A 23,431-nucleotide genomic window follows, 5' to 3' on the forward strand; every position below is an offset into this window, starting at 1 on the left:
GCATCTTAGCAGTTTGCTGATGCACAATCTTCAGCATTCACTGTTGGTTCAGTGTATTTCTCTAGCATTAAACCCTCTAAAATAGATTAGAGTCGCTATCTCAGGTTCCGGGCTCCATTAGGACTAATGGAAGCGTAACCCGCTGGAGAAAGAGCAGCAGCTTTTCTCTGCATTGATTCTGTCCATCCAGTGCAGACACTACCAGCCTATAGCTCATAATGCACCTGCCCCTCTTTCTCTTATTCTTGAATTAGTAATGATTCATGGGGCAGTGTGTGTAAAGAGGACATTAACAAAACTGTAAATGGATTTGCTTATGTGCAAGCGAAAGTGGCATGGACTTCCAAGGCATGTCTAACCTTTTGTTTTGCCACGTTGAAAACAGGATAACCATTATTTCATTATTTAAACTGTTCTTAGTAAAGGTCATACTGGCTATTTTGTCTCTGATAAGATACCTTATGGGTCCTAACGTCTGTCTTTCAGGTTCCAGTGTTTCCCCTTTCACTGAGCTGCAACAGCATTTCATTTTAAAGTTGGTTTATGCTGCAGAGTGACCCAGATCAAGCTCAAGTTGGATAAACTGTCCGCTAAAGTGTTCATAAGCATGAAAATGTGTTGTAACAGATGTGAATAAGGACCTTGGCTCCAGGTGAGAAAAGAGAACTTCCCTGCATGGGTCACTGAGCACACCGTTAGTGTCGGTATCCAGTGTTGTCGCACGAAGAGTGCAATGTGTACAGCGCAGGGCTTAATGAGCGTAAACACAGAGGCCTCCCGTGCGCCTTTGATCCCGCACAAATGCACTCTTCGAGAGTTTTCGGTGGGTGAGCCTCAAGGTCAGGTTGCTTGTGGGAGGAAATATGATGCCAGAGGGTGGGGCTGCCCCGTGGATCATCGCTCAGTCTCTCATCTTTGAGTGCCTGTCATGTTTCTCATACGCACCCTCGTTCGGCTCAGCGTGGATTATCAGGGCTGCTGTTGCAGCTTTTGAATACCTCAACACAGCCTCTCAGCTGTGGGCAGAGGTATGAAAAACTCCTGGCTCTCTCTGGCTCCCTCAACCAAATGAGGGAGGGCCTATATTTGCCAAGCACGCCAGTATTAAAATCTAAAATGATAGCTGATGGAAGCTGTAAGGCAGAAGCAGGCTGAGTATCCCCGAGAACGACTTGTGAACTATTTAATGACATGTGAGAAAGATAGTCTTTGGAAATGTGAGCTGGCAGATGCAACACAATATCAAGCTACTTGTCAGGACTTCAAGTTGCCTTCTGTTGGGACGCTTCCACCATGGGAATGCAAGAAATGAAAACCATCTCACTGCACTGATTCGGTGTCGCCACAGCACCATCGGGGCAGGGACATGCCAATTTCCTTTTTCATCACAAATGACTGATGAGAAACTAGGCTGCGCTTTTCATTTTTTCCCCTTCAGTCACTTGCAGAAGGAGCCTGGTGACAAGGGGTCATCTTCTTAAGCATTTCTCTCCTCATTGTTTGCTGAGGATGGCGTAGCTCTCGTGTAGAAACTGTGAATTTTTTTTGAGCCAACGTAGCTTGCTGTTTTTGTGTTTTTGCATTGGAGACAAAAGGTAAGTCAACACAATAAATCTTTTCTTTGTGAGTGTCCCTTATTAACAGTTAACACCTAGAAGTGTTAGATAGTGCTAATTAAGTAATTTCTGAATAATAATGATCTTTAGCAGACAAACTCAGATTGCAATAACTATTTTTGTCTTTAAAATTATTTTTTTCTGGAAATCCCTGTATAGCTATGTGTCAGATGCCACATAATAAGGTTATAACCACAGATACAAATCAGACTAATGTAATAACTCACACAGACAATAACTCAAAGACATCTCAGAGAGTTTAAGTCTTCGGTTTGCTGGCCCAGATAGTTTGTCCCTGCGGACACCGTGGCCTTGTTTCAACAAATTACATTAGAAGCTCTTGGGGACATAATAAGACTGAGAATACTCTGATTATGAAAATTATATATTTTTTTAAACAGGGATCTTTTAGAGTTACAAGTACAGGTCATGTACGCATTGCTATAATCCGTTTACTACTGTATTTGTTACTCTAATATATAATCTAAATATAAATGTGCTGTTACAGTATTAATAGCATCAACAAGTATGAACACAAATATGCTCTACGTGCTGTTCTACATTGCCAGGTGTCTTTTCTGGTATGTATATTGAGAGTAAAGAAATAGCCAGAGTACTTGGTCAATAAAGCTGATTCTGATTATATTTTTTGTTTTTACTTATCTTTTGCACTTGTTTATGCATATTTTTTGTAATAGGCGTTTAAAACTTTTTGTAATTTCTTGTATTAAAAATATAATCTTGAAAACGGATCCTAGATTTGTCAGCACTGTTGCTAATTCTCAAAAGCAACCTACTTAGAGCCCAGTAAGCTGGGGTGAGAGCTGTGTGTGTGTGAGCATGTTTGCTTTTCTCTGTGCACTGCAAGTTAATTGTGAGGTCTTTCAAGGCCACGTAAGGAAACAAGGAATCAATAAAGGGTCTTTGTTTGGATAGTTTTTATTGATCATGACACGATTACTTGCTTGTGTTTTTTAAGTCATGTATCATGCAAACGCAGCACGCTGTAACTGTGACATCTGTGGCATGCAATGACCTTTTTTTGTTAAATCTCCATCTTTAGCAGGCCATTATGCAATGGCAGAAGTTAAAGCCACCGGAGCCAGATGATCCTATTTGTTGCTGTGAATGCGATCTCTACCAGTACGGATGTTGCTGTGACTGCGAGGATCTGGATGAAGCCTTTAACAGGTATGAAGGTGTGAAGAAATGGGTGAATAAACTAATAATCAAGGAGTGTGTGCTGTATGTGTAGTACTGTTGTTAGAAAGCTACACAAGTAGCCGTTGTTTGTGGGCACTAAGAAAGGTTGGACACAAACCAGATACAAAGGAATCAGAAAATAGTGTGAGATTTTATGCTATTAGTTTATTGGCTTTCTAAAGAAAGCGAGAGGAGGTGATACCATTCTCATGTCTGTCAATGAAACATGAAACGAATGCCAACAGCTGGATAACAAGCTTAGCTTTAAGACTGGAAATAGTCCACGCACCCACACTGGTTTACTGGCAATGTCTCGCGGCCGAGAAACAGATGAAGTTTCTTTCTTTCTTTTTCTTCTTCTTTGTTTTGCACAGATAAATAAGATCGAGATGAGCCTTAGCTGTGTTGGTAGGGAGTCTACTGACTTCTAATAAAATGAATCAAACTTTCAAAGAGAAAACCAAAGATGCAAATTTACCATATATTTATTGTGATACCTGAATTATTATATTATCATATTAAGTCTTGTAGCAGGATGCTGTTATTTTTTTATTTAGATTTTTGAATTATGTAAATTCTTAATAATTTGCCACAAACAATTAACTTTACTTCCTAAAATGTGCCAAAATTCACAATGAGAGAGAAAAGGAGGGCACATATAATTCTTTCTTTCTTTTTTTATTCCTTTTTTATTTGGCAGGCCCCTCTTATCGGTTAGAGCGGCTCTAAAAGTTTTCTCTGAGATTACCTGAGAATGCAAAAGTCATATCTTATCTTTCCTATTATTCTAGAGTCAAAGCAAACTATCGTGTATGTCTCAAACCTGAAAAAGCCAACTATGAAATCATTTTACCTTGCATGCAGCTCAAGAACTTGAAAATAAATTCCATCAGTGAAAAGGGAAATGATTAGACACATGAATAAACATTTGTCTAATTATAACTCTATGACCACTGTTCTCTGTAGGTGGCTGAAAGTACCATCTAAAAGTACATTTCAGTCTCCTGTATTTGGTGCCATGGCTGAAAATCTGGAAATTTCCCTGATCCCAGCCCTGCTGATGCTGCCTCTCCTGCTGAAGGTTGCAGCGTTGCACTACCTGCTGGGTATAACCGTCCTGACAGCTCTGCCTGGCCTGGTGCTGTGGTACTACTATGCAACGCACCGAAAGAAGAGACGCACCCTCTTCTTCCTCACCCTCGCATTGTACTCTCTGGCCTACATGTATTACCTCTTCATCACAGAGATTTTACCGCGTGGGGACGTCAGCCAGCTGCAGATGTGCACCGTGACCTCTGGGATGATCTTCACTATAGTCTCTCTTATTCACACCAAGAAAGGCCCAGGATTTGTGACTGCTGCCCTTCACAACTCTCACAGTCAGGAGGATAAAAAGGAGTCCACACAAGTAAATAATGGATCTCTCCAATCAGCAGCCTCTCCCTCAGGGACACCAGCAGAGCTGCAAACCCCAAAGGAGGGCCTCGGAGCAAAGTGGAGCAGGTGTCCTTTGTGCAAAATAATGCGACCACCGCGGGCTGGTCATTGTCGAACCTGTGGCTCATGTGTCCAGCGTTTGGACCACCATTGTATCTGGTGGGTCTGACTTCACGTCATGTTTATATATTTCCTTTGTAAGCAAAGCATTGTGTGTTTAATATTCAGTTCAGTTTGGGTTTATTCAGTTGCCTCAAGGTGTTTTATACTGTAAGGTAGAGATTCTCTCGAAAAACCCTCATAATCAAATGGTCCCTGCTGAGTAAGCACGATGCAATGGTGGGAAAGAAAAACTCCCATCTAAGAGAAGGAAACCCCTGGCAAATCGGGCCCGGGGGCACAGACATCTGTCATGACTGGCTGTGGGGGTATTGGAAAACAAGAGAAAAGGGAAAAAAGAGGGTACATGGAGCCCGGAAAAGCCACAGACTAAGGGAAAGATAAAGCAAAAATGACTTTTTCATCCCTGTCGGTACTGTCACTGCACTGTTTTTTGGAATAATGGAGGCAGGTAAGGAATTTATAGAATAACATGATAATAATTAATTACAATAGCCCAGCCAAGAAGTAATGAATGTATGAACTAGTTTTGTGGCATCATTCTGAGACTGTATGGTTCTAATTGTATATATTAATGTGCACATGAAAAAAAGTGTTACTATACATTTGTTTCATATGCGCATTGAAGGACACATCCTGGTCAAAAACAACTTCCAGGCTTCTCATAGTGTTGCTGAAGGCCCTGATAATGCCATCCAGAGTAAGTGTCTGGTTAACATCATGTTTCTAAGATTTATTAGGGCCGAGTGCATAACCTCAGTTTTATCTGAATTTAGTTTTAGAAAATTACAGGACATCCACATCTTTATGTCTTAAACTATTAGTTTCATTTTTAGGCTGTCTGGCAGCATAATTGGTGGTCATGGTGGCCATTCTGCTGAAATAAACAACGAAATTAAAATGAGCTGTTGAATTTGTGGGTCCACACCTCTTGTGTTGTAATTAGATTAGGGGAACAAACCTGAGCAGAAGCTTGGACCAGGGGGACGTCACATTCACAGCTGATCAGCAGATGAGAACTGAACTCTCTTTTACATTTCCCCACACTAGAAAAAAATAGTTTAATTTTACTGTTAGATCATAATTTAGTAAGCACATGATGGGCCTCATCAGGCCATAAACACATCACATGTCATCAAGTTTTCCATAATCAGTTCCTTTTGACAGATTTTGATAAACGTACTCCAAAACTCATGCAGATGGATTTAGATTTTCCTATTAATATTATTATTTTGGGGACATCTACAAATTAGATTTTTTTTCTGCCACACTGAAAGTCCTCTTGCAGAGTGCTCTGCCAAGAGGAAAAACGAATGGGCACTCCAAAATGCTCACGCTCACTCACACACATCCACAGAAATCCAGACGGCAGGGAAGACCGGCAGGGAATCTAGAAGGCCTGTACACAGAGAAAAATAACGTTAGGAGGAAACTCTAGGTGATCACAAGGAATACTTTCAAAGGCTAGGCTACACTGACGCTAGGTAATCTGACGATCCAGCGAGGAAGCAGCCTCTCTTGCCATCTTAAGTAGTCTGCCAGGATCAGTGTGAATGAGCCACAGGTGTGTGTTCAGGGCGGGTTCAGAGGCGGGGAATCAAGGTCCAGTTCCGCCCTGGTGGGAGAGGCGAAGACAAATAACACACACACCACGACCTCTGCAGATCTTGAGAACCATGACACTTCTAAACTAAATAAAATCTGTAAATGTAGCAGTTCTGTCATTTTATATACAGCATGATAGTGAGATACACATGTAACCTGGTCTCTCTGGTGTTGTGTGTCCCTGTTGAGATGTTGTAGGATAAACAGCTGTGTAGGACAGGCAAACCATCGCAGTTTCCTGCTGACCCTCTCTGTGTTTGTGTTGACCTCTCTGTACGGGATCAGTTTGGTGCTTTGCAGCCTCTGTCCTCATCAGTATCTAATGACAGCGCTCTTCTACTGCCCAGGCGTCTACACTCAGTCTAGGTACAGCACTCTATATGTTTTTTTTTTCTGCTGCAGCCTTGAAATTGAATCACTTTAATCATTAAATAATTATTTCAATTCATCAATGACAATTTTAATTACTGTTTTTGGTGTGTTTTTCTTGAATTTGTCCTGCCAGTATGAGAAGAAAAGGTGGGTTATGTTGCAGTAATGATTTGTTCTCTTTACTTTTACAGCACAGCACTTTGCTTTACCTGTGCGTGGTACAGCAGCATTGTCGCAGGTGGACTGCTTTACCTCTTGGTGGCACAAGTTCTCAATATCAGCTTTAACGTGACAGAGCGAGAGGCTCAGCTGGCTCTGAGGAACAAAACGGGCCAGAGCCGCCTGTGGGGACTCGTTGTTGACACAGGAGAGTATTCTCGTGGCTTCTATCAGAACTGGGTTGAGTTCCTCACCATGACAGATGCTTCAGCTTCTCCTCGGTCCAGCCTTACTGACTTGGTCTAGTTGTACTTAATGCACTCGGTGACATCGTGGTAATACACTGTTCGTGCTGCATGCATGAAGAATTCGATTTCTTTTTTTTTTTTCAATACATTCCAGGACTGCGGTACTAATAGGAACATGTTTTTAATGACTGTTTAAAGATGCATAGATGTGTTTGGGGTTTGGATTTTTAGCATCATTTTCTGTTGAAGCTTTTGACCTGGACACATGCAAGACAGTCTGTGGATTTTGTGCCTTTTATAAAATTTAATCGAAGACTGCAGACATTATAGCCTGCCTTTTTATACACGTGCAGAAAGTAAGAAGGAAATATGTTGTCTTTATAAAAAAAAATAATCTCACTGCATGCAAGTCAAAAAAATCTAATAAACTTCAAAATGATACAAAAAAAACATTAAATGATTCTGGAGTTCAAATCAAAGAAGATAAACCAGAAACAAAACTGCCGGATTCAAGACTAGATAGCTGTCCTTTACTAATTTAATATCCAGTAGCAACGTGGTTTGGCCCTAAGATGGCATCAGAGGGAAAGCCAAAGAAAAGCAAATGGTCACTTTTGACCCGTTCTGCAGACATGCACTCAGTAAATACTGACACCACTGTACTGGTCAAGTTGGAAATTTAAAAAGAAACAAAGATATATTAAAACAATTAATAAGAAGGCAAGAAAAACGAGTTATAGAAGGATCTGCATCTGTGAGAAGAGGCCTAACTAATACAGAACAAAGAGGCTAGCTTAGCTCAGTGTAAGATGTTAAAATAATGTCTAAAATATGTTGCATGTGATGGTTAGAGCAAGAACAAAGTTCATCACCTTGGACACAATAAAATGTGCGTTTTGTGCCTTTCTTCTCTGCAGTGTGCTGCATTATTGTGTGTGTTTTTTAACTAATGTTTTTTGGTCATAACTGTCTCACGGTGCCTTCAACACTGATCTACAAATCTAAACACACATGCCAATCCTTTCTCTAATTATTCTGTTATAGATAATAATTTATGTAAACAGTTAAATCACTGTTCTCAGTCATATAGTGTGAATTGAAAATGAAACCCCATCTATTCTACTGTAATTTCTAGTCTCAATTTTCATTTCACACTGTTCACTAATTAGCATTATTTCTCATAATCCACATTTTGGGTGGAGCACATCAATAAATATTCTTATACCGATACATTTCTTCCATTTGAAGGCATATTTCATCCCTGTAACTTCAGTGCCAGCACTTTTAGCTTTTCCTCTGCTGCCACCCTCAGGCCACTCTGTGCTTAACATTAACAAAAACACCCAATAACATTAATATTAAGTCTGTTGCTCAGTCAGTTTGTGATGTGTATCGATGTCTTGATTCTAGGTTTAAGCAACCAGTCTCAGCAAGGGGTTAAAGTAAGTTTAAAAATACAGTTTCCTTAAAACAAATAGAAATCAAAGAGGGGGGGGGGGGATCTAATCACAAAGAAAAATATCTGTGTCCCTTCACAAAAGAGATGAGTTGGTGGGCTGGGGACAGTTGTGGTTGCTTCCTTAATGGCAGTCCTCCCACAGCTACCACTATGGGTTGAGTTGGTATCACACTTCATCCTCAGTCAGCACTGCCTTGAGATTTGGGCCACAGGAAACATGTCTGCACCCAGAAACACAGAGGAATGAAATGTGTTTGCTCCTTTCAGTCGGTTCACAGCATGTTTAAGACATTTGAGGGAAGTCATTATATCACTGGAAGACTTACCAATATTAAACCTATTCAGCCTTAAATGAGGGAACAAAAACACATAAAAGAAGATTGTGTTGGTGTGTCCATCACTAGTGCCAAGTGCACATAAAGAGATGAAAAAGGGGGATAAACAACATAATTTATGCATCATTTATAGCACTGTACAAAGTGTTAAAGTGAGGCGGAGCAGATGTCGATCAGTTGTCCATCAAAGTCTGGCATTTTAAAAATAGGATAATTTAAAATACAATTTTAAAAAATGTCAGCAAACAAACACAAACTAACGCTTACTCAAGACGACTAAATTAGGACAACTTCTTCATTGTGAGCATTTCCCAGGGAGAGAAAACAATGTGAGACACCTTCACTCAAAGTAGGCAACATCACCCACTGCCTACAATGCAGGCAACAGCAAATGGAGCTTTTGTGTAGCACAGGAGTTACATTAACACCTCCTGCATCTTCCATGTGAAGTATGGGAAACTGCTGCAGCCTTCTCACAACCAAAGCATTCACAAAGTGATTTGTAATCCTTTGTAATCTTTGGGAATGATTTCATCCGGCAGCCAGCACGCTAACTTGCTGGGCTAGTGTTTCCCTAGCAATCAGAGGTTACCAGGGGGTCACTGACTGGCATCTGGCCTAAATGCAACAGTAATTAGGTCACAAGAAGGTAACCCTTATGTTTTAACCAAATTACCAGAAGGCCACAATCTGTGGGTAGTGATCAAACAAGCAAGTTCACTCTGGACCCAGATAGATGGTGGATGGATGGTGTGACACTTTCATTCTTGTCACATAAAAGGTTGTTAGAAGAACCATTGATTACCTTTTGTAGTGAACAAGAACAGATCAAACTTTGAGATTCTTCATCACTCAACAGCAGTGGAAAAAAGATTCCACAAATGTATTTACTTATTATTGTTAGCTTATCCAGGGAATCATTTCAGGTTACTACACAGGGAAGCGTGATTAGGAATCCAGTTTGCAAGCCATGTGTTTTGTCTGTGCGCGTTACTGTCACATCTGCTGACAGCTACATTTGATTCTGTGGTCTCAGTCGCAGAAAGCGCTGGAGTTTAGCCTTGTTTACCACTGTGGATTCAGTGTACTTTGTTTCAAAACAGATTTTTTTTTGTCTCCACTCAAGCTGAAATTTAATTACTACTTTATTTGCTTTCCAATTCTCTGACATCCCAGCTGATTTGTTATTCAAATTTTTGATTTGTTTTTGTGTGTTTCTCCTGCCAGCTGTTTGCTATATACCTCTCATATGGTTCACTGAATTCTGCCTTTGCATGGTTGTGAAACCATGCATGCAGGTTCATGTGGTGAACCCATCCCCGAACCCGGGTTTTGTCTAGGTGTGTGTGTGTGTGCGCTGGCCTCGAGGGAAGAGGTAATCTCCCTCGGCTATATAAAGGAAGTCAGGCAGAACCTCAACAGCACACTTCCAGATCTTCATCCACACTCTCCCACATCATCATTTCTTCACTCATCATCAGCAGCCATGCATTTACTTCTCACTCTGCTGGGAGCTGTGCTCTCCTCTCTGATGGTTTCTTCTGAAGTCCAACCTCAGGCAGACTTCAATGTACAGGCGGTAAGACAAATGGCTACATTAGTATGTTTTATTTTACAATATTTATTTCTATGATCATTGTATTTATTTAATTCCCTATATCGTTTGTAAGTCCAGCAGCAATGCATGTTCAACTTGCTTATATGGTTTTGGCTTTTCACTTTTTGACTTTTGTGTTTCATGCTGTGATAAATCTTTTGTTCACTGCCTTCATAAACAAAAGCAATGTAGCTGTCTTCAAAAACAAAGAAAAAGAAGAAGGCGCACATGAAGTGTTTTTTTCCCCTCTGTCTTCCAAAGCTTACGCGAGTTATTAAAACACACTTTTTTGTAAAGGTGATCACAGAAAGTGTTTCAAAAACGCTTCAGTAAAGTTTTCAACTCCCGATGCTTTCCTCTTGTGTGCCCACAGATGGCAGGTAAGTGGTACCTGATTGGAATTGCCACTGATGCCCAGTGGTTTGTCAGTCACAGAGCCAGCATGAAGATGGGCACGGCCATGATTACCCCAACTGCTGACGGGGATCTGGAGATGTCATATTCCAGTCTTAGGTAAGTGTGAGGGCATGAGGACAATGGACATTTAAATAAATAGGAATATATATCTATATATCTGTATATAAATATATATGAAAGACAACATGTGAAAGAATTAATGTTTTAGTGATCTCTTTGCAGCCCTAATGGCTCGTGTTGGAGAATGAACAATCTGGCCAAAAAAACTGAGATACCGGGAAAGTTCACATACACAAGTCGGCGTGAGTGCACCCACACACAGAAGCACGATTTAACGATCTAGTACATTTGCCTTTTCTGCTTTCATAATTTCATGACCCCTTTTCTGCTGCATTCCCTTTGTCAGGCTGGGGGTATCTCAGTGACTTGCGCATGGTCGACGTGAAGTATGACGAGTATGCCCTGATTCATTCCATCAAAACAAAGGGGAAAGAAAGCTATGTTGTTAACAAACTATATGGTAATATGGCATTTATCTCTGATTCTACACTCTGCTCAATCCATTTTAACCTGTTCTGCTGGTCGGTAAAGCTATACCTGCTGCAGCAGATTTACATCATCTGTTTTCACAGGGCGTGGTGTGGACCTCAGCGCTGAGGTGCAAGAGAAGTTCATTCAGTTCTCCCTGCAAAGCAGCATCCAGCCTGAAAATATTGTCATCCTTCCCAAAAACGGTACTTTTACCTCTGAGATGTTTTATTTAAAAGAACTGCAATCAAGAGTGATGTTATGCACTGATCACTTTTCCATTTTCTTTCCCTTTTCCTCTCTATAGAGCAGTGCCCAGCTGCCTAACCTTGTGTCCAGGTGATCATCTCACCGAGGAGCTTTCACTGTTCTGAAAATCTCACGTCGATGACCTGAGACAGTTTGCTTTTTACTTTACTATCTCTGCTCTTTCGTTATTAAGAGAGCTCATAATATCACAAAATTATATTCATCACTTTGCATTTATCCACCTGCTGTTATAACCACAGAATTAAAAAGTATGAAATGGCTAAAATCTTTTGATTTACTCAATTTTTAAACTAATACTTTGAATTACATCCATAACAGCACAGCTAAAACCTTCTTTTTATCAAGTCTTTGTATCTACACACTTTGCAAAGATTTAGATACAAAAAATAATAGAAGAACCTGTGAATTAAAAAAATATAAAATATACATAATCACAGAAGATGACCAAAACAATGCACCAGTGTTCTGAATTTGTATCTACAAACATGCAAGTTTCCCTTTCTACAGGCAAAAGTACGTAAGTAAGTCGAGAAAACAAGGAGTTCAGCCCTTAATTTTAAAACAGCAGCAGCAGATATACTGTTCATCTTTCATTTAGACGAGACAAAGCAACAGGGGTGACAGACTTTGACCATTTTGTCACAGCACACAGAGTTTATTTGAATCCAAACAAAACACCCACCAAGTCCGAAGTAGATCAGATGAACTGTCGACCAGACAGACTGACAGACAAACATACAGATTGCTTGAGCCATTAGTGCGACAAAACTTCATATATTTGTTTTCCAGGATTAAAGATCTATTATAACTGGCACGGAATGCAGGCAGGAGAAATCATTAACAGCAAAACACGTTACTAGTACATCTCCTCAGCCTAGTGGTGTCATGGTCTCAAAGCTGTGCAGTAGATAAAAGAATCTGAGGGATGATACAAAGGTGACCAAAGTTACTGTAACAGTTGGTGAAATGTTAGTATTTGACCACTAGGCGGAGCTCTTGTAATGATAATGTAACTAACTCATTTTATTTTGTATGTTTTATTTTTGTGTTGAGCATGTTAACATTTTCCTTTTTTGCCTACCGGATTGGTGTACAGTTAATTTGATACATGGAAAATAGCCGGTTAATTTTGTAAATATAAGGTAAGGGCAGAGGTCACTTCCTGTTTTGGAAAAAAGTCAGAGAAGCTGCGCATGGTGACGGTCTAGCCGTGTAAAAGTCAAGCTAAGAAAGAAGAAATAAGCCCTAAGTTCCAGTTACACCGGTTTGTCTACTTGCAGGCCAAAGTGGTATGTTTGTTTATATTTTGTGAATTTTATATTGTAATATGTTTTAATGCTGAAATATAATTTTCTTGTACATTTGTATTCACCAGTTCTACGGTGTACCTGTACGTTAAGAGAAGCACAGTAAACATCAGTAAAGAAGAACTCTCGTGTCTCTCGTGTATGTGTACAAGCCGGCATAGTAGAACACTCCACTGCTCCGGAGAAGGCAACGAGATGGTTGGACCGACGCTACTAGCAAGAGACGCTACTAGCAAGAGAAGTTACTAGCAAGAGAAGTATCACATGCTCCAGCAAATGCATTGAATACGTAAAGAAGCAAGCTAACAAGTGAAAGATAGTCAAGCAAGCACAAAAGTCCGTGTCTTGGAAGTAACAAAGCACTTGTAAATTGTTATCAAGCCTCAGTTCCATTTGAAATTCAAAGTGACCTTTCATATTAAGGAGCAGCTAAAATCAAGATTTATTAAGTAAATGTTAAAGTCAAGTGAAAATACTATTAAGACAACATGGCAGATGAAAATGAAGATGCAATACAGCCCACTGAAGAAGAAAGTGCTGAGGATAATTTTCAAAATGATGAAAGTAAAGAGCAGACAAATGGAGAAGAAACTCCACAGTGCTCAGTATTTACTGAAGGCACACAGTCAGAAAGCTTACGCAGAAGCCAGCGCACACGCACTCTCACTGAAAAGGGACAATCCTTACAAGAAGCCAAGTTAAATGACTTGACAAACAATTTTGAGCGAGTTTACAAGAAGTGGAAATACCACATAAACTTATTTAAAAGAATGGTGAAGAGTAAAGACATTGAGTTAATACCTGAAGCTGTAAGTGTTATAGACACTAGTATGACTGACATCTGTAACATTCATGATGAGATCAGAAAAATACAAAGTCCTGATATTGAAATGCGCAGAAGATGTGATGTGTGCATGGCTATCAGTGAAACTGCCAGAGCAAAGGCTCGGTGCCTTTTAGAAGAAGATGGTGATCCAAATAGTATACCCTGGCCTGATTCAGAGTCCGTGTATGACAGCAGTTCATCCAGTGCTTCTTCAAGGATCACATATAAGTCAAGGTCTATCTCTGGGATGTCAAAGCAATCATATCTGGTCACACTACAACAAAGACAAGAAGCTGCAGCTGATGTAGCAGCTACAGAAGAAGTCATTAAAATAATGAAAACACAGCATCAGTGTGAGGAAGAAATCAGAGAACTTGAAGTTGAGGATGCAAGGAAAAGAGCTCAATTTCTAACTGAGAGCACCTCAATAAAGACAAGGTTAGATGAAAAGAGAAAGGAAGTGGAACTTTTGAGAGAATTGCAAAAGCGTAATGCAGCACAAGCAAGATTGAAAGTGTATGCTGAAAGTGTGAATAGTGAGGATGAAGACAAATCTCCTGTTCATTCCCAAGTAAGACAAGATAGTTCCGTCCCGCAACCAAGCTTTCCAAATGTGAACTCGAAACCATTCATCCCATCTCAAGTTAGAGCTCCGCAACAAATTGCACCTCTCCGAGCCTCTGTCCCTCAAACAGCAATTCGTAGTGCAAATGAAACGCCCTCCACTGATCTTGTAAGGATGCTCGCTGAAGCTATCACTGCAAACAGAATCCCAATCCCAGAGCCTCCAGTCTTCACAGGTGATCCACTGCAGTATAATGACTGGAAGTTGTCTTTTCAAACATTAGTTGACCGCAAGAATCTGCCAATTCAAGAAAAGCTATTCTTCCTGAGAAAGTATGTTGGAGGTTCAGCGAAGAAGGCTATTGAAGGACATTTTCTGGTTGGAACAGACACCGCTTATCATGCTGCCTGGGAGATACTCAACGACAGGTTTGGAGATCCCTTTGTGATAGGCAAATCATATCGTGACAAGATTCAGTCATGGCCAAAAATTAACAACAAAGACACTAAAGATCTATGTGAGTTTGCAGATTTTCTAAGCAGTGTTGAGTCAGCCATACCTTATGTTCAAGGTTTACAAGTTTTGCATGACTGCGTGGAAAATCAGAGGATAGCTGCAAAGCTGCCTGATTGGCTAAGTGCACGGTGGAACAGAACGGTGACAGAGTTTCAAGATGAACACAGAATGTTCCCAGATTTTAGTCATTTTGTCAAATTCCTGAATAAAGAAGCAAGAATTGCATGTAATCCTATCACTTCTCTGCCTGCAATAAAGCCGACTGAACAAGACAAGCATGCATTCAAAGACAAGCCCAAAAGAAACTACATGCTGAATGCTAAGTCACTTAGTACAAGCTCTAGTGAAAGGACAAATGTCACATGTCTCTTTTGTAAGAAACCTGGTCACACGCTTCAGAAATGTCGCAAGATAATGGACAAGTCAGTTGAAGAGAGAGTAAAGTTTGTGCAGTCTGAAAAACTGTGCTTTGGTTGCCTCAAGACTGGTCATAACTCTAAGAACTGCACTTCCAGAAGTGTGTGTGACAAATGCCAAAAGCCTCACCCAACTTGTCTACATCAAGACAGAGAGAAAAGAGACAAGGAACAAAGAAAGAATAGCCAACAACAATTTAAGGCTAACCAGGAAACAGAGGTTTCTGAAGTACAAGAGCAAGTATCTAACCAAGTTACATCCAACAGAGTTGTGCAACAAAAGTCAAAAGGTTGTACTTCCTCAGTTGTCCCAGTTTATGTATCCACTGTGGATGAACCAGAGAATGAAAAGTTGGTGTATGTTTTGCTCGATACTCAAAGTGACACCACTTTCATCTTGAAAGACACAGCTCAGTCGCTCAACGCCATGTTAGAGCCAGTTAAACTCAAGATTTCCACTATAACGTCCAAAACAAAAGTTGTTTCAAGCAGCAAGTTAAAGGACTTACAAGTAAGAGGCATTTACTCTGAAACGAGAATCAAACTACCAACAAGCTATACCAGAGACTACATTCCTGCTAACAGATCACATATTCCCACAAACAAAACAGCAGAGAACTGGTCACATTTGAAACATTTATCAAAGGAGATGGCTCCCAAGCTTGATTGTGAAGTTGGACTACTGATCGGATATAACTGTCCTCAAGCATTGCTCCCTCTAGCGGTGGTCAGTGGTGATCGAGACCAGCCATTTGCACAGAAATCTCTGCTTGGCTGGAGCATCATTGGCTACAGTGACTCTGAAGGTGATTGTGAAGATGAAATAGGAGTAAGCCATTGTGTTATTGTTAGACAAGTCTTGCCAGCTGTAGGACCAGCTCACAAGCTCAAAACGGAAGTTCACTTTGTAAGCAGAAACAAAGTCAAAGAAATACTTACTCCAGCCGAGATACTTAATGTGCTAGAGATGGACTTTGTTGAAAAAAGTGTTGAAGAAGAGTCAATGTCACAAGAAGATCTACTGTTTCTAGCCAAAGTAAAAGAAGGCATAAAACAAAGGCAAGATGGCCACTTTGAAATGCCACTACCCTTCAGACAAGAAAGACCTGACTTGCCAAACAACAAACTTTGTGCAGAACACAGACTGAAGTGTTTAGAAAGGCGTCTCAGAAAAGACGAGCGCTACTACAAGGACTACGTGACTTTCATGCAAGACATCATAAAGAGAGGTGACGCAGAGAAAGTGCCAGAGGCTGAGCTAAATAATCAACCAGCATGGTACATTCCTCACCATGGCGTCTACCATCCGCAGAAGCCAAATAAGATCCGCGTCGTCTTTGATTGCTCTGCAAGGTTCCAGAATACATCGCTCAACGAGCATCTCCTGTCAGGACCTGACCTCACAAATACTCTTGTTGGAGTTCTGTGTCGTTTCAGGAAAGGACGTGTAGCTGTCATGTGTGACGTGGAGCGCATGTTTCACCAGTTTCATGTTGCCCCAAAAGATCAAGATTACCTCCGATTCCTATGGTGGGAGGATGGTAACATGGAAAAGTCCACATCAGTGTTTCGCATGAGAGTCCACTTGTTTGGTGCAGCATCTTCACCAGGATGCGCAAACTTTGGATTCAAGCATGTCGCTGCGCAAGGTGAAAATAAGTTCAGTGAAGCCACGGTGAAGTTCATGCAACGCAACTTCTACGTGGACGACGGTTTGGTGAGTGTGGATTCAGTGCAAGAAGCTATTCAACTTGTAAAGGAAGCTAGAGAACTGTGTGCCACCGGTAAGCTGCACCTGCACAAGTTCATTAGCAACAGCAAGGAAGTGATTGCTGCTATCCCAAAGGAAGAATGTGTAGCAGGAGCAACTGATCTGGATCTGGCACTAGGAGAGCCAAAGATAGAAAGAGCCTTAGGGGTCCAATGGTGTGTAAGCTCAGACACCTTTCAATTCAGGGTGATTGTAAAGAATAACCCCTTCACTAGAAGAGGAGTGCTCTCGACAGTGGCCTCAATATTCGACCCACTTGGATTCGTCGCTCCGTTCATTTTAGTTGGTAAGAAACTCCTCCAAAGAATGTGTCAGGAAAAGCTGGACTGGGACGAGCCGCTTCCAGAAGATCTCAAGCCTCAATGGGAAGCTTGGCTCAGAGACCTCCAGAACCTGTCCTCCATAAAGATATCACGTTGTTATGTCCCATCAACATCTGACCAAGTGAAGCAGTATGAGTTACACAGCTTTTCTGATGCCAGTGTAACCGGTTATGGTGTGTGCTCATACTTGAGAACAGTGACCAAGTTTGGAGAAGTACAGTGCACTCTTGTGATGGGTAAAGCAAGAGTCGCTCCTACTAAAGTGACAACCATCCCAAGATTGGAGCTTTCTGCGGCTGTAGTAGCTACGAGAGCAGCTGACTTTCTAAAGAGAGAATTGGAGATCCAAAATATTCAGGTGTACTACTGGACTGATTCCAAAGTTGTCCTTGGTTATATTAACAACGACGCAAGGCGCTTTCATGTATTCGTTGCTAACAGAATACAGAGAATCAGATCAAGTACAGAACCAAGTCAATGGCGATATGTTGCCTCTGAACAAAATCCTGCAGATCACGCATCACGTGGAGTCATGACAAAAGAACTAGTACAGTCCAACTGGTTCACAGGACCAAGTTTTTTATGGCAAAAGGAACTACCACAAGAAGATGCTAAAGTGAAAGAGATCAGTATCGAAGATCCAGAACTCAAAGTCACAACAGTATTCGCAGTTAAGGCAAAAGAAGAGAAATCCATTTTAGAACGACTGGAAAAATTCTCAGATTGGACGAGAGTTGTGAAAGCAATAGCAAGATTAAGACGACGTGTAAAGTATGCAAAGAACTCAAAGTAAATGTCCAATGAAAGTACTACGTTGGAAGAAAGGAAAGAAGCCGAGGAGTTCATCATACAGACAGTTCAACAAGAAGCATTTGGAAAGGAAATTAAGATCATAAAGGATAAGGAGGAAGTCAGACCATCTCACTCAAAGCTACTTCAGTTAAGTCCATTCCTTGATCAACACAATATCTTGAGGGTAGGAGGAAGACTTACAAAAGCATCAATCCATCCCAACATCAAACACCCAGCCATTCTGCCAAAGAAACAAATCCAGCTGTACTGGAAATGTTTTCAGAGGTCCAAACTCTTTGGCTTTGTCATGATTCGAGTTTTGAGGAGAAGACAAACGACTGCATGGTCTCAGTAGATGTCAGAATAGTGATCTTTATTACACACTTCTGAACCAGAAGTATGGGAAGACTGACGTACAGCAACAATCTCCAAAGAGTGGACCGTTCCCCATCCTTATATAACCCATGATGACATCACACAGTTAGACCTTACTGGAAATGATAACAGTCTCCCCATAGTCCAAAGTTCTCCTTATACAAACATCAGATGATACTTTAGAGAAAAACAAGTGTGTGACATGTCATGTTGTGCAGTTCTGTGAGCCTGTATGTCCAACTAGAGAATGTCCTGACATGACCTCCCTGTGTAAATAAGGGTGAACGTGCATGTTTACATAACTCTCTATGTGCATGTTCTGATGTAGGCCTGCAAATGAATTAGAACAAGGTCCTGCTGGACCCTCCAGTTATGGACGGTGAATACAATGCTGTGGGTACCATTTGAGACTTGATTACAATGATGATAACATGCATACATTAATCTTTACTCAGATTACCATAGATATAAAACAAAGATTATACTGTCATCAGATTCCACAATGGTAAATGATTAATGATTGATACTTCTAATTATAACTGTGATCATAAGAATACAAAATAAAATATCTCCTGGTCACATTCCTCCTCTTTGGGCTGGCTTGCCAGCCCAACTCACACCAGGATTTGTCTCCAAACCAAACAAACACGTTATGACACTTATCAACCCCAACACCTCCGTTGTTTTCCAATTTTCCCACAACCCAGCTGTTCTTTTAGCTTCAGACTCGAGTTTCAGCCTGTCACGCTTCAGGCCCCTTTACCACCTCCTCTTGGAGTGAAGAAACGCCCTCGGATTCTTCTTTCTTCAGCTCCCCAGGTAGACTACTGAGTGAGCTAGCCACGTTGCAGAGGATTATTCTGCCTCTGTTTTACCACCCGTGTTGTGACTTGGAATGAGCTTTTCCCTGAGCTCCCCTCTGCTCATTCACCTTGAGACCACTAGAAGCAGAACTATTACTTCCGGAGCTTGGCACGCTCCCTCCATCCTTCCGGTTTTCATGTTCCAATGCTGCTGAAGGTTTGAGGCAGAGGAGGTTACACCTCTCCATCCCCTGGAAGCTCAGTAGCACAGCTCTCGGTGCCAGTTCCGCTCAGATCTCCTCCACGCACTCCTCGAGACCTCATTGTTCTGGTGTCTACTCCTTTCTCTGCAAGAGACAGAAGCCAACCCCTCTCCCGCGCTGGCTCTCATAACCTAATGTTGTTAACTGTATGTATTCCAATCCTATGCTATGCCTATGTGTGTAAGCGTGCATACATTTAACCCTCTGCACGTGAAGTCAATAGCTCCAATATATCAATCCGATCCGTTGTCGGATGAAGCTTTTGACCTTCACAGACTAAGTGCCAGCTCCTTATAAGCACATTTGCAATGTGTGTATAAAAGTGAACAACAGACCTCAAACAAATTGGGCATTCTTAATTCCAACTTAAGTGTAGTACTCAGTTTCTGATCATCTAATTATGCTTCTGACTGGTCCCCTAAATTGTCTAAAAACCTTTAATTTTGCCATACCTAAATTATTAAAACACAAAGCAAATCATAGACCCCCTATATAGCTTTTGCCTTTATGAGCACACTTCAATAATGAGCAACAACCTGCAATCTGTACCAAAAATCTTCATGGTCACACCTGCAATTAAAGATCAGATGCATTTTATACCTGTTTTAATTCTTCCTTATATAGAACCTCCTCAGTTTCAGGTTAGTTGCGATTAGTCTCAATTAATCGTTCTAGTTGTATTTTGCAATTCAGCTAAAAAGCAAACCTGTTAAAGCAAACAGCTTATTTACAACCACCTGCAAATCATGAGAGTAATAAAAGATTCAGGACAACAGACAAGTATCATGTTCAGGATTTCTCTGATCATTAAATCACTATTATTGCCACAATTTATTTTATTCACCCTTTGGGCAATGTTACTCCACTTGTGTATCCCTACCAAGAGCTCCCTAGTGGCCAGTTAGTGAGCTCTGTCAAACAGTCCCCAAATTAGTTATTTGTTATTATTACTTGTTTTATTATTATTCTTTTGTTTTCATGTCACTTGTCTGTTTTCTACTGCACCCTCCTCACACATTCTTAACAAAGCAAAGCAAACATTAGCAGCACATCCACATTCCAGAGGTGCTATAAAAAGATTTCCTGTAAAAAGAATCACACATAAATTCATCCACCCTCTTGTTCTATCTCGGTGGAGGTTAACCTTAAGTCGTAGTCAAGTCTTGTCAGCTTTTACCAGTCAGTCCGTTTGTTTTATTTCCAGTCTTTCATCCATTCTTTCATTCATCCATTCTTTCTTTCTTTGCTGATAGTGGAAACCATCGCCACATTTAGATTTCCGCCCTCAGCAAAATGAGCTCATTTCAAAAAGAAAAAGAAGAACTTGAGATCGGATTACCTCGCTGAATCCTTTTTTGGGCAGGGACTCTCATTTTCTAATTGTCCCCATAAGTGGTTTCCTCCAGAGCCAATTCTAATGCGGAGAAACTCACTTACAACAATTTTCTCGCCGACGTGTAATGCTTGTAATTTTCGATGTGCAGATCTGCTTAAAGAAAAGATTCACAAACAAAAATCAGTGCACTGTTCAAAATATAAAACAAAATAAAATGAAAGATAACAAAAACAAAAATGCAGACGCCCGGGTCTTAGGACTTGTCACTGAATATTCCTCCTATCAGTAAAAATGCCAAACCTAAACCTAAACAGAGTCAAATCAACACCACCTCAACCTTTTCATATTCATAAACCTATATATTTTTGTGTTCGTGAAACAAAATTGAACCGTTTCCATATTAAGTAATTTGAGCTCTTGAAATGTTTTAGTTCTCTTAATTCTGCCAGTTTACCTCAACACTCATTCCATAACTTTTATTCAACTGCTACTTGGTCACTCAAATCTTACCTGTTCAAATTGCCTAGGGTTCAACAAAGTCTAGATCCTAGTTATCATGAAACTTGAACGGGTCTACACTGATTTACTTACAATAATTTAGAATCATCACTCAACCTAACTCTAATACTGGCACTGCGTGACTTTTCTCACACTGGAAAGCAGAATTTCGTACAGATCTTTAATACCTCAGGCAATCGGGGTCAAGGGCTGCCCCCCCCCTTTCTCTTCTTCTTTGTCCGTGTGTTCCTCCTTTTATTAAATCTCCATCACAATGATGTGGCGCTCTGAAATAAGACTCACACTGTTAATTCATCGTTTTCACTCTGCACCACTGCTCAGGCTGTTTTCTTTTCTTTTTAGTGTACAGTAAACAATTGAGTCGAGGCCTTAAGCCCCAGATATCTCGCACGGGCATCGTTTTCATAACCAAACCGCTCTGGACTCTGCTCCCCAGACCACACAGATGCCCTCTGGGCTTATTATTGTAACAGATTCTGTATTTGAATTTGTTGTGTGCAGCATTGAGCCTTTGTCAGTAAAGCATTCTTCATTGCAGCAGCTTGGAGCATTGTGTGTCACTTCTTAGTGAATTGAATCAACATTTTGATTTTGGTGCATGGGTGTGTATCAGTTTTCACTCACTCAACGAGTGCATAAGTGTTCATGTGTGTGTTTCTCTTCATTCTAAGTCGGCGGATGCAGAAGTGTGTGTTTGTGTGTTTGTGTTCATCACCTTCCTGTTCTGTTGTTTGGGTAAACCAGCGGCCTGAAGCATGCCCTGAGGTCCTGCCCTCCTCTTTGGGTCTGTTTGCATCCGTTGTTGCAGCTGCCTGCATCTTCTCCTTGTAACTTGACCCTTTTGCTTCTGTAGCTCCTTCAGGGCTTGCTCCTGCTGTTGGAGCTTTGCATCAGGTCTGGCGACCTCCTGCTCCAGCAAGCTTCCGCCTGATTTCAAGTCCTGTATGTGGGACTCCAAGTCTGAGTGATGGGTTCAATTAGCAGCCAGCTCCTCCGGAGCCATGCTCAGTTTCTGCTCTGATGCCTTAAGCTCTTACTGAGGGCAAAAACCTCAGAGTCTTTTCCTTCCACGTCAGATCGGAGTCTATTTATGTTGTCCTTATTTTGCTTTTTGCTTTCTGCAGAGCAAGAATGTAAGAAGTATCCAAGCTAACTTAACTTTAGACAACATGAGGAAAAATGCCTCTTCCCAAAGTTTCCTACAAGTACTTGGTTTATATTTAGAGAAGCAAAGGCTCTTCATCCTGACAGATGTTCCCTGGTGGATCTCTGTCCTGTGACAGTGGCACAGTATAGTGTATTATAATCAAAGCCACTTCCCTAACCAATTTTTAAAGCTATTTAGCAGATGGACAAAGTGGATGTAGACTCTGTCTGCTGTGTACAAAAGGTTATATGATTAACCACATAGCAGATACTGCACAACAATAGTAGCAGCAGTTCACACAAAGTAACACAGTGCTCAGTGTACTGTAATATTAAAACAGTTGACAGTCTCGACCTTAAGATTTCTATTTGCTGTAGACTAAGCCGGGACAATTAACTTGCCAAAGGACCACTGATTAAAGTTTACTCTTAATAACAGTAGCAGTTTATATGAATATATTGTTTATGGGTGTTTTGCCTACTGGTGCAGCAACAGTCCAGTGCTCCTTAGAAAAATGAACTACCGTATTTCCCGGACTACAAAGCGCACCTAAATATTAGCCGCACAAGCTAAAATCAGGGGAAAATCCTGTTTTGTACATACATTAGCCGCACCTGACCAAAAGCCGCAGGTGTTTCAATGTTGACTTATCATATGTAAGAGAATATGCACAAAGGGAATTGTCAGGAAAGAGATGGCTGTTTGGAGACATCACTTTTATTAATATTTTGAAAAACAAGTTATGGGTACATATTTGCACATGTAGTACATAACAATAACCTACAGCACACCAGAAAAATAGATTCGGACTACCTTTTAGGCTCAGGTGCAGTGACACAGCTTTAACAAGAAGAAAAGTCAGTCATTCACCACCATCTTTCTCTTCTTCCTGCGCACTAAAACTACCAAAGTCCTCTTCTCCAGTGTCGGATACAAACAGGCTCAGGATGGCTTCGTCATCCACTCTTCTTCTCTCCTTCGTTGTCACTTTCAAAACCAAAGAAATCCTCATTGTCAGTGTCAGAGTCGAACACCCTCAGAAGGGCCGTGGCGGTGTCCTCCTCTCCATCATGCAGCAGTCCAGCCCTTCAAAATCCGTTGGTGAT

General features: G+C 40.9%; 2 protein-coding genes across 2 annotated transcripts; both read left to right on the plus strand.

Moving 5' to 3' along the window:
- Positions 1 to 1,383: 1,383 nt before the first annotated feature.
- Positions 1,384 to 7,503, plus strand: LOC146660545 (palmitoyltransferase ZDHHC23-A-like). The gene is made up of 5 exons (XM_085419587.1): positions 1,384 to 1,595; positions 2,680 to 2,807; positions 3,786 to 4,415; positions 6,180 to 6,347; positions 6,545 to 7,503. Exons 2-5 carry the CDS (start codon positions 2,689 to 2,691, stop codon positions 6,816 to 6,818), a joined length of 1,191 nt encoding a protein of 396 aa, XP_085275713.1. The 5' UTR covers positions 1,384 to 1,595; positions 2,680 to 2,688; the 3' UTR covers positions 6,819 to 7,503.
- Positions 7,504 to 10,040: 2,537 nt separating this feature from the next.
- LOC146660546 (lipocalin-like) lies at positions 10,041 to 11,423 on the plus strand. The gene is made up of 6 exons (XM_085419588.1): positions 10,041 to 10,133; positions 10,525 to 10,664; positions 10,791 to 10,870; positions 10,975 to 11,088; positions 11,201 to 11,302; positions 11,404 to 11,423. The coding sequence occupies exons 1-6, from the start codon at positions 10,041 to 10,043 to the stop codon at positions 11,421 to 11,423; spliced, it is 549 nt and encodes a 182-aa protein (XP_085275714.1).
- Positions 11,424 to 23,431: the final 12,008 nt, after the last annotated feature.

The sequence above is a fragment of the Rhamphochromis longiceps genome, linkage group LG10 (genome assembly GCF_057381845.1).
Source record: "Rhamphochromis longiceps isolate RC_006_pf linkage group LG10, R_longiceps_female_GT1.1, whole genome shotgun sequence".
Classification (NCBI taxonomy): Eukaryota; Metazoa; Chordata; class Actinopteri; order Cichliformes; family Cichlidae; genus Rhamphochromis; species Rhamphochromis longiceps.

What these genes read in the sequence shown, in the direction of transcription:
- LOC146660545 (XM_085419587.1), top strand. Translation starts at nt 2,689, where the DNA reads ATGCAATGGCAGAAGTTAAAGCCACCGGAGCCAGATGATCCTATTTGT. An exon ending in CTGGATGAAGCCTTTAACAG is followed by an intron (nt 2,808 to 3,785) that starts GTATGAAGGTGT and finishes TGTTCTCTGTAG; the next exon opens with GTGGCTGAAAGTACCATCTA. An exon ending in TTGGACCACCATTGTATCTG is followed by an intron (nt 4,416 to 6,179) that starts GTGGGTCTGACT and finishes GAGATGTTGTAG; the next exon opens with GATAAACAGCTGTGTAGGAC.
- LOC146660546 (XM_085419588.1), top strand. Translation starts at nt 10,041, where the DNA reads ATGCATTTACTTCTCACTCTGCTGGGAGCTGTGCTCTCCTCTCTGATG. An exon ending in GTTCACATACACAAGTCGGC is followed by an intron (nt 10,871 to 10,974) that starts GTGAGTGCACCC and finishes TCCCTTTGTCAG; the next exon opens with GCTGGGGGTATCTCAGTGAC. An exon ending in TGTTGTTAACAAACTATATG is followed by an intron (nt 11,089 to 11,200) that starts GTAATATGGCAT and finishes CTGTTTTCACAG; the next exon opens with GGCGTGGTGTGGACCTCAGC.